Genomic DNA, 14,147 nt, shown 5'->3' with positions numbered 1-14,147 from the left:
TTGACTTTTGATGAAAGCTTGCAGTAGCATTCCTACTACATTCCCTTGAAAGGTTGTGATGCAAACAAGGCATAATACACTCATGACAATTTGGTAATATGAAGATGGTAATACAAAAAAAATCATGAAGAATGGACAGTGGGTTAGATACTATATTTATATTGTGCTTTGCTGTGGGAAAAGTTAAAGCTCTCTATCTTATAGATTCTTCTGTGTAGCAGGAAGAGTATCCAGAGGTAGAGATCCTCTGGCTAATGACTCGAGCTTGGAACACTGGAGCTTCTTTGTATAGTTTTGGGAAATTTTCTGAAGCAGAACAATGGTGTGGACTTGGAATGCGTTTTCTGAAACATCTGGGCTCTCTCAGGACCAGCTATGAAGGTCAGGTAAGAACAATGTCATAGATAGAATTGTTGAATTTTGTAATAAATATCCAAACCCCATTCTTGATTCACTTTGATCTTTAACAATAAAAATTTGCATGAACATAGCACATTCGTTTAGAAAAGCTTTTCAAGGTACCTTACGAGTGCAATGGGGAGGGGGAGTGGGGGGGAAGTATGGTAAGCCAAAGAAAGGAATAGTAAAAATTGGTTAAAAGGAAAAGTTTTAAAGAGGCTATTAATAAAAGAAGTGTGTTGGAGAGAAGTGTAGAAAGGTTTTCCATGAATGATAGGGGATGACATAATTAGGGAACAGATTAAAAACTTCTGTGGAAGAGATAGAGTATCCTAGGTGGTACATTGCCTTCTTGGTACTAGGTTCTGAGATATCTCAGATTAAGTTCACAGCATTCTCAGGAGGGAGGGTGTGCAGCCAGTTGTCCATATAGGGACCAATAATGTGAGGAGGTCCTGCAAGGAGAGTTCAGGGAGCCAAGTTGAAGGACAGAGCCTCAAGGGTTGTGATCTCAGGATTGCTACCTGAGCCACATGCTAGTGAGGTTAGAAATAGGAGGAAAATGCAGCTTAACAAATGACTAAAGACATGAGGCAGGAGGGAGGGGTTCAGGTTTCTGGATCATTGGGCTCTCTTCCAGGGAAGGTGTGATCCAACTAATATTCTAGCAGGAACGTTTGCTAGTGCTACTCCGGTGGGTTTAAACTAGATTTGCAGGGAGATGGAAAACAGAGTACAAGGGGAGTGGAGGAGGAAATAGATGATGTGAAAATTGCATGCACCATTAGAAATCAATGGGTTGTACGTGTTGGAAATTTTCTCAGGTGAAACATTCCACTAATAAATTTCAATTGCACAGCTTTATAATAATTCTGAAAATGTGGAAGTTGTAGACCACCTAATTCAAATTTCCAAGTTAATTTTTTCAAGTGTAATCTAACCATTTTTCCTTTCCATAAAAATTTCTTCACAATTAAATTAAGGTTATTAAAATTTTTTTGCGGTATTTGGCAAGGAATAGATTGAAAAAGATATTGAATCCTTGGGAAAATATTAATCTTAATTCAATTCACTCTACCTATTAAAGGTAGAAGTAAATCATTCCACCTATCTAAATTTTTATCAATTATAATACCTAAATACTTAATTGGATTTTGTGTCCACTTAAATTAAGCAATTTGCTTACATCGATCATAATCCCCCTCAATTTACAGCATAACTTCACTTTTTTCCTATTTAATTTTATAACCAGATAATTCTCCATAATCTTGTAATTTCTTATATAATGCACTTAATGAATTTTCAGGATTGGTTATATAAATTAAAACATCTTCAGCAAACATATTAATCTTAAATTCTTCCTTCTTAACTTTCTTTGGCTTGGCTTCGCGGACGAAGATTTATGGAGGGGGTAAAAAAGTCCACGTCAGCTGCAGGCTCGTTTGTGGCTGACCAGTCCGATGCGGGACAGGCAGACACGATTGCAGCGGTTGCAAGGGAAAATTGGTTGGTTGGGGTTGGGTGTTGGGTTTTTCCTCCTTTGCCTTTTGTCAGTGAGGTGGGCTCTGCGGTCTTCTTCAAAGGAGGCTGCTGCCCGCCAAACTGTGAGGCGCCAAGATGCACGGTTTGAGGCGTTATCAGCCCACTGGCGGTGGTCAATGTGGCAGGCACCAAGAGATTTCTTTAGGCAGTCCTTGTACCTTTTCTTTGGTGCACCTCTGTCACGGTGGCCAGTGGAGAGCTCGCCATATAATACGATCTTGGGAAGGCGATGGTCCTCCATTCTGGAGACGTGACCCATCCAGCGCAGCTGGATCTTCAGCAGCGTGGACTCGATGCTGTCGACCTCTGCCATCTCGAGTACCTCGACGTTAGGGGTGTGAGCGCTCCAATGGATGTTGAGGATGGAGCGGAGACAACGCTGGTGGAAGCGTTCTAGGAGCCGTAGGTGGTGCCGGTAGAGGACCCATGATTCGGAGCCGAACAGGAGTGTGGGTATGACAACGGCTCTGTATACGCTTATCTTTGTGAGGTTTTTCAGTTGGTTGTTTTTCCAGACTCTTTTGTGTAGTCTTCCAAAGGCGCTATTTGCCTTGGCGAGTCTGTTGTCTATCTCATTGTCGATCCTTGCATCTGATGAAATGGTGCAGCCGAGATAGGTAAACTGGTTGACCGTTTTGAGTTTTGTGTGCCCGATGGAGATGTGGGGGGGCTGGTAGTCATGGTGGGGAGCTGGCTGATGGAGGACCTCAGTTTTCTTCAGGCTGACTTCCAGGCCAAACATTTTGGCAGTTTCCGCAAAGCAGGACGTCAAGCGCTGAAGAGCTGGCTCTGAATGGGCAACTAAAGCGGCATCATCTGCAAAGAGTAGTTCACGGACAAGTTTCTCTTGTGTCTTGGTGTGAGCTTGCAGGCGCCTCAGATTGAAGAGACTGCCATCCGTGCAGTACCGGATGTAAACAGCGTCTTCATTGTTGGGGTCTTTCATGGCTTGGTTCAGCATCATGCTGAAGAAGATTGAAAAGAGGGTTGGTGCGAGAACACAGCCTTGCTTCACACACTTTAATTCCTCTAATACTAACATCTTGTCTTATTGATTGTGCCAATGGTTCATTTGCCAAAACAAATAATGCCAGAGACAAAGGACAACCTTGTCTGGCAGATCGAGTTAATGAAAAAGAAGAAGAAATTTGTCCATTAGTAACTACTCTTGCTTAAAGACTTTTATATAAAATTTTAATCCAATTAATAAATGTTGGTCCAAACTGAAAATTTTCTAAGACTTTAAATAAGTAATTCCATTCTAATCTATCAAATGTCTTTTCAGCATCTAATGATAAAATTAAGGCTGAGATGCATGAATTAAATGAATTAGCAATATTGTTAGCATAGTGTCTCTTTTTAGCAAATCCAGATTATTTTTGGAAAAAGTATTAAAAGTTAAACCCATTTGATCTACTGTTGTTTTTATTAGGAGATACTAAAATGATTGGTCTAAAATTAAAATTAAAATTGAAATTTTACGTTTAGCTTCAGCTGTATCTAAGAAATGTTTAGCTATTACATGGAAATCTGATTTGGTTTTGGGAATGCAAAGATGGCATACTGAAATGAAATCTTGTATCCCTTTTGAAAAGATAACAATTTACGAGACAATTTTAAAAAAATGAAAGTATGGATCCAATATTTGAAAATTATTTTGAAGATTTATGCTCTCAGTCCATTCTGGTGATAATTCTTCGTTCCATCCCAGAGTTGTATTGTATATATAATTGATGATCTCCTTTCTTGGGGGGTAGTTTAGGATAAGGAAGGAGGGGAAGGGAGGCAAGAGGGTTTTTTGTTATATAACCCACATATTTTTGTATGTATGAACTTTATCAGATTTTTATGTAATTGTGGTTTTAAAATTTTAAAATAAAGTTTTCAAAAAAAAGGAAATTTTCTTAGGTGCAAGGAATGTTGTAAGAAAGGCATATGAACTTAGAGTGTGGATTGGCTCATGGAATTATGATCTTATGGTTATTAGTGAAACTTGGTTGCAGCAGGGACAGGACTGGCAGCTCAATATTCCAGGTCTTCCATTGCTTTAGACATGATAGAATGGGGGGATGAAAGGAGGAGTGGCATTGCTTGTCAGGAAAAATATCACAGCTGTGCTCAGGCAGGATAGACCAGAGGGCTCGTCTACTGAGGCTATATGGGTGGAACTGAGGAATGGAGTTGTATTATAGATGGCCTAATGAGAATGGGAGGAGTAATTCTGTAGAGAGATAGCAGAAAGCTATAGGAAACATAAAGTTGTGATAGTAGGAGATTTTAATTTTCCATGCATTGACTGGGACTCCCATAATGTAAAAGGGCTTGATGGCTTGCAATTGTGTCAAATGTGTTCAGCAAAGTTTTCTAAATAAATATATAGAGGTACCAACTAGAGAGAGTGCAATATTGGATCTTTTATGAGGGAAGAGATAAGACAGGTGACAGAAGTATGTATGGAGGAACATTTTAGATCCAGTGATCATAATGCCATTAGCTTCTAGTTATCTATGGAGGAGGATAGGTCTGGGCCTCAGTTTGAGATTCTAAATTAGAGAAAGATCAATTTTGAGGAAATGAGAAACGATCTAGAATGCGTGGATTGGGATAAGTTGCTTTTGGGCAAGGATGTGGAAGGTGGAGGATCTTCATAGGTGAAATTCTGAGAATACAGAGTTTGTACATTCTTGTCAGGATTGAAGACAAGGATAGCAGGCAGAGGGAACCTTTGTTTTTGAGGGTATTGGGGATCCGGTTCGGAAGAGAGGTGTATAGCAGATATAGGCAACGTGGAGCAAATGAGGTACTTGAGGAGTATAAAAATACAAAAACATCAAGAAAGAAATCAGTAAGGCTAAAAGAAGAAATGGAGTTGCTTTGACAGACAATGTGAAAGAAAATCCTAAGGGATTCCACAGGTATATTAAGGATAGTAAGAGACAAAATTGGTCCCCCTGAAGATCATATTGGCCACCTTTGTATGAAGCTAAAATATGGGTAAGATCTTAAATGTTTTTTTTTCCATCAGTATTCACTCAGGAAACAGACACAGAGTCATGGGAAATAGGGAAAACAAGTAGTGAGGTCATGGAACTTATGCAGATTAAAGAGGAGGAAGTGCGTGCTGTCTTAAAGCAAATAAAGGTGGATAAATCCCCTGGGCCTGACAAGATATCCCCTCCGATCTCCAGGGAAGCTAGAGTAGAAAGAGCAGAGGCTCTAGCAGAAATATCTAAAATGTCATTGGGCATGGTTGTGGTGCCGGATGATTGGATGGTGGCTCACATTCCACTGTTATTTTAAAAAAAGCTCCATAATTAACCCTAGAAATTATAGACTGGTGAACCAGACATTAATATTAAGTAAATTATTGGAAGGTGTTCTAAGAGATTGGTCATACAGTTATTTGGATATCCAGAAACTGATTAGGGGTAGTCAATATGGCTCTGTGCATGGAAGGCGGTATTCAACCAATCTGATAGAGTTTTTTGAGAATATTACCAGGAAAGTTGATGAAGGAAAGGCTGTGGATGTTGTCTATGAGGACAAGGTCCCATGTGGGAGGTTTGTCAGGAAGCTTCAGATGCTAGGTATCATGGTGAAGTAGCAAACTGGATTGAACAATGGCTGGATGGAAGAAGCTAGAGAGTAGTGGTGGATGTTTGCTTCTCAGACTGGAGGTGTGCCTCAGGATCGGTGCTGGGACCATTGTTGTTTGTCATCAATATCAATGATCTGGATAATAATGTGGTAAATAGGATCAGCAAGTTTGCAGATGACACCAAGATTGGAGACGAGGACAGTGAAGAAGGTTTTCAAAGCTTGCAGAAGGATCTGGACCAGCTGGAAAAATGGCATGCAAAATGGCAGATGGAATTTAATGCAGACAAATATGAGGTGTTGCATTTTGGAAGGACAAACCAAGAAAGTTCATACACAGTAAATGGTATGGCAGTGAGGAATACAGTAGAACAGAGGGATCTGGGAATACAGATACATACATAATTCCCTGAAAGTCACAACACATGTGGATAAAGTTAGAAAGAGAGCTTTTGGCATGTTGTCTTTTTAAATCAAAGTATTGATTACAGGAATTGGGTAGTTACACAAGATATTGGTGAGGCCAAATTTAGAGTATTGTGTGCAGTTTTGGCAACCTAACTACAGGAAAGATTTCAGTAAGATGGAGTGCAGAAAAGATTTACTAGGATGTTACAGAGAAAGGTTAATCAGTTAGGACTTTATTCCCTGGAGTGTAGAAGAATGAGGTGAGATATGACAGGTATTTAAAATTATGGGGTATGCACAGAGTAAATGTAGATTGTAAATGAGGGTAGATGAGCTACAAACTGGAGGACATGGGTTAAGAGTGAAAGAGGAAGAGCTTTGGGGAAACATGAGGGGGAATTTGGACAGGTACATGGATGGGAGATGTATGGAGGGCAATGGACTGTGTGCTGGTCAGTGGGACTAGGCAAAAATGGTTCAGCACAGACTAGAAAGGCTGAAGGTGCCTGTTTCAATGGTTCTATGAGGTCCCAGTAGATATTGGCAGGTTCATAATTAATTATCTTTTCTAGTTAATTTCTTGGGAATACTAACAATCTAGCATTTCTTGGGAGTACTAACAATCAACCTCATGGAATTGGATTTGTATGTACTGTGTGATAAACTGGTTCTGGGTTATGAAGTCCTTCCTTAACTGAGGATTCTGTTCTGTGGATGCTTGGCAATAACAATGTTACAATCACTAAGACTTGTCAACCCTTTGCTTCTTGCATTGGACTAATTTTGGATAGAATTTATTACTCTTCCTTGGACCCTAGGGATTTTGCAGTTTTGACCAAGTTGCCATAAGGGATTTTATTGAAAACCATTTTGAAATCTGTGACCGATATCAAATGCACCCTCATCAGTCTTTCATATTACGTGTCAAAATTTTAGTCAAGTTAGTTAGAAACATGTCCCTGAGCAAATACATGCTGATTGTCTAAAAATAAATGTCTTAACTGTCCCTTAGAATTGACTCTAGTTTGCCAACCAGTGAGGTTAAACCAACTAGTTTTGAACAATTTTATTTGCCCTTCCTCCTGTTTTAAATAATAGCCCCCCCACCCCACCCCACCCCACCCCACCCTCCAGATCGTTAATATATATAACAAATAATAGTGGACCCAGGACCGAACCCTGAGGAACTCCACTAGTCACCGGCCTCCAATTGGACAAACAATTTTCTACCACTACTCTCTGACACCTCCCATCCAATCACTGCTGAATCCATTTCACTACCTCTTTATTTATACCTAATGCCTCCACCTTTTTTCCTAACCTCCTGTGGGGAACTTTGTCAAAAGCTTTACTAAAGTCCAAATAGATAACATCCACAGCTTTCCCTTCATCAACCTTTTTGGTAACCCCCTCGAAGAACTCAATCAGGTTTGTCAAGCATGATCTACCCCTGACAAAACCATGCTGATTACTCCCTATCAATCCCTGTACCTCCAAAAATTTGTAAATAGCATCCCTCAGAACACTTTCCATCAACTTGCCCACCACAGACGTCAGACTTACAGGCCTATAATTCCCAGGTTTGCATTTGGACCCTTTCTTAAGCAGAGGAACCACATGCGCCACCCTCCAATCCTTTGGCACTACCCCCGTGGCCAGTGACATCCTAAATATCTCTGTTAATGGCCCCACTAACTGTCCACTAGCCTCCCTGAGTGTCCTAGGGAATATTTTGTCCAGTCCGGGAAAGTTATCCACCTTTATCTTTTTTAACACAGCCATCACTACCTCCTCGGTTATCCTTATATGCTTCATGACCTCCCCACTATTTTTCTTTACTTCAACTGGTTCAACATTTTTTTCCCTAGTGAATACCGAGGCAAAGAAATCATTCAAAATTTCCCCCATTTCCTCAGACTTCTCACTCAGCCTACCCTCGCTATCTACAAGGGGTCCAATTTTATCTCTCACTAACCTTTTACTTTTAATGTACTTATAGAAACCCTTTGGATTTATTTTTACTCTGTCAGCCAAAGCCTCTTCATGCCTTTTTTTGGCCTTTCTAATTTCTTTCTTAAGATTCCTTCTACACTCCTTGTAGTCCTCCTTCAACTTCTCAGCTCCCTGCTCTTTATACCTCTTGTACACCTCCCTTTTTCTCCTAACCAAATTTCCAATATTCCTCGAAAACCAAGCCTCCCTATGACTTCCAGCCTTTCCTTTGATCCACACTGGGACATAACTACTCTGTACCCTCAAAATTTCTTTTTTGAATATCCTCCATTTTTCATTAACATCCGTACCTGAAAATATCCTGTCCCACTCAATACTCCCCAAATCCCTTCTTATTCCTTCAAAATTTGCTCTTTTCCACTCCAGAACCTCAACTTTAGGCCTCTCCTTGCTCCTCCCTAAAACTACCCTAAAACTAACAGAATTGTGATCACTAGACCCAATTGGTTCTCCAACATTAATGTCCGCTACCTGACCTAGCTTGTTCCCTAACAGGAGATCCAGTATTACACTGTCCCGAGTCGGTTCTTCTACTAACTGATTTAGAAAACAATCCTGAGCATATTTAACGAACTCCAGCCCATCCAGCCCTCTAACCGTATGGGTATCCCAATCAATGTGTGGGAAGTTAAAATCTCCCATGATCACTACCTTATGATTTTCACACATATACGTTATCTCCCTACAAATTTGTTCCTCTAATTTTCTTGGCCCATTTGGTGGTCTGTAATACACCCCTATTAGCACCCTCTTGCCTCCTCCACCCCTCAATTCCACCCAAACAGCCTCACTGGTCGATCCCTCCATACCATCCTGCCACCTCACAGCAGTAATGTCCTCCTTAACAAGCAGAGCAACTCCTCCTATTTTACCCCCTGATCTATCACATCTAAAACAAATGTATCCTGGAATATAAAGTTACCAGTCCTGCCCCTCCTGTAGCCAGGTCTCACTAATTGCCGCAATATCGTGACCCTAAGTATCTATCCATGCTCTCAGCTCATCTACCTCGTTCACTATGCTTCTTGCATTAAAATATATGCATCTCAGAGAATGACCCTCACATATATTCTCTTTTTTAACCTTCTACCCTAATCTCCATCCTACCTTTGTTATCTTTTTTATTCCTATCTAGGTGGCCATACTCCCTGGACACCGCTCTCCCCACCCCCCTGCCAAACTAGTTTAAACCTACCCCCACAGCTCTAGCAAATCTACTTGCCTGCACCTTGGTCCCCCTCCAGTTCAAGTGGAGTCCGTCCCTCTTGTACAGGTCCGACCTTCCCCAGAAGAGATCCCAATGATCCAGAAATCTTATCCCTTGCCCCCTGCACCATCTCTTTAGCCACACATTCATCCTCTACATCCTCCTATTTCTACCCTCACTAGCTCATGGCACAGGCAGCAATCCAGAGATTACTACCTTGGAGGTCCTGTTTTTTAACTTCCTACCTAATTCTACATAATCCTGTTTCAGGACCTCATTCCCACTTCTAACTAAGTCATTGGTCCCCACATGGACCACAACTTCTGGCTGTTCTCCTTCCCCTTGCAGAATGCTATGTACTCAATCAGAGATATCCCTGACCCTGGCACCAGGGAGGCAACATATCAACCTGGATCCCCGATCTCGTCCCACAAACCTTCTATCTGTCCCTCTGACTAATGAGTCCCCAACTACAAGAATCCTATTCATATCCTTCTTTCCCTTCTGAACCTCAGGGGAAGCCCCTGTGCCAGATACCTGACCCCCACGACTCATCCCTGATAGGCTGTTCCCCCCAGCAGTATCCAAAGCCGAATACATGTTGCTGAGGGGCACTTCCACAGGGGTACTCTGCACTGGCGCTCTCCCTCCTTTCCTCACAGTCACCCAATTCCCTGACTCTTGCCTTCTAGGGGTGACTATCTCCCTGTAACTCCTCTCTATCACTGCCTCTGCTTCCCTTATGATCCTCAGTTCATCCAATTGCAGCTCAAGCTCCCTAACACGGTCACTCATTATATGCAATTGGGTGCACCTTTTGCAGGTGTAGTCATCAGGAACAGCTGTGCAGTCTCTGATTTCCCACATCCCACAATTGGAGCACTTAACTACCCCAACTGACTCCATTTCCTCCTTTCTTACTATAATACCCTTTACTAATAAGCTCCTTCTTACCGAAGTCCCTCGAGCCAAAGTCCCCACTCCTTCACTGGGCCGCTCCTCGCTGGCCGCTCCCTCCTTTTCTACTCCTTTTATTAGCCCCTTACCATTAACCCCAATTAATTCCCAGCTCCTCCTCCTCCTCTCACCTGACACCAGGCACTGACTCACTGTCTCCTCTGACCCCGAGTCTGACCTGACTGAGCCCAAGTCCCGGTAAGTGCAGCTTTTATTTTACTTACCCTCTGATGCTGTCTCTTGGCTCCTCCTCCTCTCACCCGACACCAGGCACTGACTCACTGTCTCCTCCGACCCCGAGTCTGACCTGACTGAGCCCAAGTCCCGGTAAGTGCAGCTTTTATTTTACTTACCCTCTGATGCTTCTCTTGACTCCTCCTCCTCTCATCCGACACCAGGCACTGACTCACTGTCTCCTCCAACCCCGAGTCTGACCTGACTGAGCCCAAGTAAAACAAGAATGGATATTAGTCTGTTGGAGTACTGGAAATGGGAAACTAAAATGGCCGATGAACTGAATAGGTATTTTGATCAGTCTTCACCAACAACATGCCAGAAATTTTAGAAAGTTGGGGTAGAAGTGAAGGTTGTCACTATTATGAAGGAGAAGATGCTTGGGAACCTGAAGGGGTTGAAGGTGGATAAGTTACCTTGAACAAATGGATTTCACCCTAGGGTTCTGAAAGAGATGGCTGAAGATATTTTGAACACATTTATTGTAATCTTTCAAGAATTACTTGATTCAGGAATAGTTTAAGGAGGCTGGAAAATTGCAAATGTCATTCCACTCTGAAAGAAGTTGGGCAAAAAAAGTAATCTATGGCCAATTAGCCAATGACAAATCCAGAGTCCATTATTAAGGATGATGCTTTGGGGTACTTGGAAAGCACTAGATAAATAGGCTGAAGTTAACATGGTTTTCATCAGGGGAGATCTTGCTTGACAAATCTGTTGAAATTATTTGGGGAAGAAAAACAAAGGAGGGTCAATGGATGTTCAGAAGGCCTTTGCCAAGGTGCCACACATAAGGAAGGCTACTAGGTAAGATGGGAGTGCATGGTATTACAGTTAAGGTATCAGTGTGAATGGAGGACAGAGGCAGAGTGTGAATAAAGGGTGTCTGTCTGTGCTAATGGCTTAGTGACTAAGTTTATGGATGATATGAAGGTAGATTGACAAGTGAGTAGAATTGAAGAAGCAGGGAGTCTGCAGAGAGACTTCGGATGGGGGAAATGGGCAAAGAAGTGGCAGATGAAATATAGCATTGGGAAGTGTATGGCCATGCACTTAGGTAGAAGAAATAAAGGTGTAGACCAGTGGTGGGCAACCTTTTTTTAAACTCACATTCCACCTTAAATATTCCTTATGCCATAAATGCTCTGTGATTAAAGGCATTGCTTAAAATGGCATGTGAGTGGAAAGAAAAAAGTTTGAAAAAGCATGGTTTTAATTGTACCTAATTGACTTATTATGTGCACAGTTTCATAACTCTAAAGGAAATAGGCCAATGACAATTTTTCTCAAGCAAAATATTTCAGTAATAATTGGGTCTAGAGCAGTGGTTCTCAACCTTCCCTTCTCACTTGCATACCACCTTAAGCAATCACTTACCAATCATAGACAATACTTAAGGTGGAATGTGAGATTTAAAAAAAAGGTTGTCCACCCCTGGTGTAGACTATTTTCTAAATGAGATGAGAATTGAGAAAGCATTGGTCCAAAGGAGCTTGGGAGTCCTAATGTAGGATTCCCCAAAGGATAACCTTTAGGTTGTGTTGATGGTTTTAAAAAAAAGGAAAATGCAAACATTCATTTTGAGAGGATAAAAATATAAAAGCAAAGATGTAATGCTGAGGCTTTATAAGGTATTGATCAGAAAATATTTGGATTATTGTGAGCAGTTCTGGTCCTTGTATCTAAGGAAAGATGTGCTGGCATTAAAGAGGGTGCAGAGAAAGTTTACACAATGATCCTGAGGATGAGAGGGTTAATCTATGAGGAGTGTTTTGATAGCTCTGGGTCTGAACTCACTAGAGTATAGAAAAATGAGGGGAAAATCTCAAAACGTACCAAATATTGAAAGGGCTGGATAGAGTGAGCTTGGAGAAGATATTTCCAGCAGTGGGAGAGTCCAGGACAACTCAAACTTGAAGGAAGTTTCTTTAGAACAGATGAGAAGAAATTAATTCAGCCAGAAGGTGATAAATCTGTTGAATTTGTTGTCAGAGATGGCTATGGAGGCCATATTAGAGGGTAGATTTAATACAGAGGTTGATAGGTTCTTGATTAGTAAGATCATCAAAGGACATTAAAAGGAAGAATACATCAGCTGTCCTTCCAATAGTAGAGCAGACGTTTTTAAGTTTAGACATACAGCATGGTATTGGCCATTTCTGCCCACGAGTCTGCCACCCAACTTGCATCCAATTAGCCTGCACCCCAATATGTTTTGAACAGTGGGATGAAACCGGAGTCTCCAGGTAAAACCTACACAGACATGGGGAGAACGTACAAACTCCTGAGAGACAGCGAGGGATTCAAACCCTGGTCCCAATCGCTGGCGCTGGAAAGGTGTTGCGTTAACCACTATGCCATCTGTGCTGCCCAGACTTGATGGGCTGAAGGCCTAATTCTGCTCCTATCTCTTTTATGGTCTTAACATCAGTGTGTATGTTTGTTCTGTAGAAGAGGCAAAAACAATGGTGACATTGGCAATTTATTGATTTAGAAATTTGCATGTTATTAACCTTATTTAATCTTGATTTAAGTAATAGCCAAGTATTGAGGATTTTTGGTGAGCCAAATGTTACTTTGATTCATGAAGAAAGGGTGCACACCAACAGGTATTGATCTCCTAAGAAACCCAATCTTGTATTCCCCAGTGAATTCATGTCCACTCCCTACTTTTGGTTTCTGCAGTTAATGAGTGGCACATAATTTTGCACAACTGTTTAATTAAATGCAGTTTTTGATGAATTATGATTCATTAAATTCCACAAATAAGACTAGAGAAAGAAAAAAATGCCTATCTTTTCCTCAGTTCATGAAGTTAAATAGCTACTTATAATATGTAAAGGTGAAATCACCATGACACATTGCTTAATTGTTTCAACAGATGTTGGGACTCTACACTGAAATTTTGGATAGAATGGATAGAGAAAAGAAGACTCTTCCCATTGAAGAGTAACAGTGTTTGCATTCAGAGGACATAGGACATTTCAGGACTTTGAATGCAGTTTCTCTAGAATATCAAAATGATCCATTTCGTGTTTTATATTTTTTTAAAATTGCATGTTTATATTTGTTGTATTTATTCCAAATGGTGGCAAGGCCAACAAAGAAAACATGAGTGATTAGTTACTTTGAAATCATTTCAATTTCATTGAAGTTTTACATTTAAAACATAGGGCAGTATCCAATCACACACTACATGGCAAAATTAGTATTTTAGAAATAGTTTTCCATATTCTGAGTTGCAATGTTTTTAAGAATAATACTTAGAAAGTGTTTGAAGATTTATTAGGATGCAAAACTGTCAAGCATATTTAATTTGCTCATCTTTGTAAATGTTCATTTGAGATGAATGTTGCAGAGGACCATGTGCAAATAGTTAAATGTATTTAAAATAAAATAAGATTTTCCATTGAATGAATAACAATTATTTGAACATTATTTCTGTAATAAACATTACAGATCAGCATTTCTCCATTAATATATTGACAGGGTAATTCAGTGCAATTACTATTGCCTCCTATCCAATCCAATTGCAATAAACCAAGAATCTTCTTTAACAATGTAAATGTGAACTATCCATCATTGTATTTGACCAGAAACAGATTAAAATGCACTGTCTGTTTTGGTTGCTATGCAGGTTCCTATGATGGTACTGTCACTGTTCAGGTTATTTAGCTGATTTTTAATTTATCTGAGTGCAGTGAACTGGAATTCACTGACTATTTATTGTTCAGATAGCTGGCTCCTCTCCTGGCTTCACCCTCACCTATCCCAATATTAACCCAGTTTT

At 40.7% G+C, this 14,147-nt stretch overlaps 1 protein-coding gene across 10 annotated transcripts in view; it reads left to right on the top strand.

The window, feature by feature from the left end:
• Positions 1–13,774, top strand: part of tex11 (testis expressed 11) — a 150,940-nt gene extending 137,166 nt beyond the window's left edge. For 4 of the 10 annotated variants that reach the window (XM_069893071.1, XM_069893076.1, XM_069893069.1 and 1 more), the window contains 2 exons: positions 219–386; positions 13,239–13,770. In XM_069893071.1, coding sequence (XP_069749172.1) covers positions 219–386; positions 13,239–13,310 — 240 coding nt within the window. In that variant the 3' untranslated portion in view covers positions 13,311–13,770. Of the gene's footprint in view, positions 1–218; positions 387–13,238 lie in introns of those variants that run through there. The other 6 variants (XM_069893077.1, XM_069893075.1, XM_069893072.1 and 3 more) reach the window with 6 other exon arrangements.
• The last annotated feature ends 373 nt before the right edge of the window (positions 13,775–14,147 follow it).

Source organism: Narcine bancroftii, chromosome 8 (genome assembly GCF_036971445.1).
Source record: "Narcine bancroftii isolate sNarBan1 chromosome 8, sNarBan1.hap1, whole genome shotgun sequence".
Taxonomy (NCBI): Eukaryota; Metazoa; Chordata; class Chondrichthyes; order Torpediniformes; family Narcinidae; genus Narcine; species Narcine bancroftii.
Note: the sequence above shows the minus strand (reverse complement) of the source record. Positions and strands in the feature narration are given on the sequence as shown.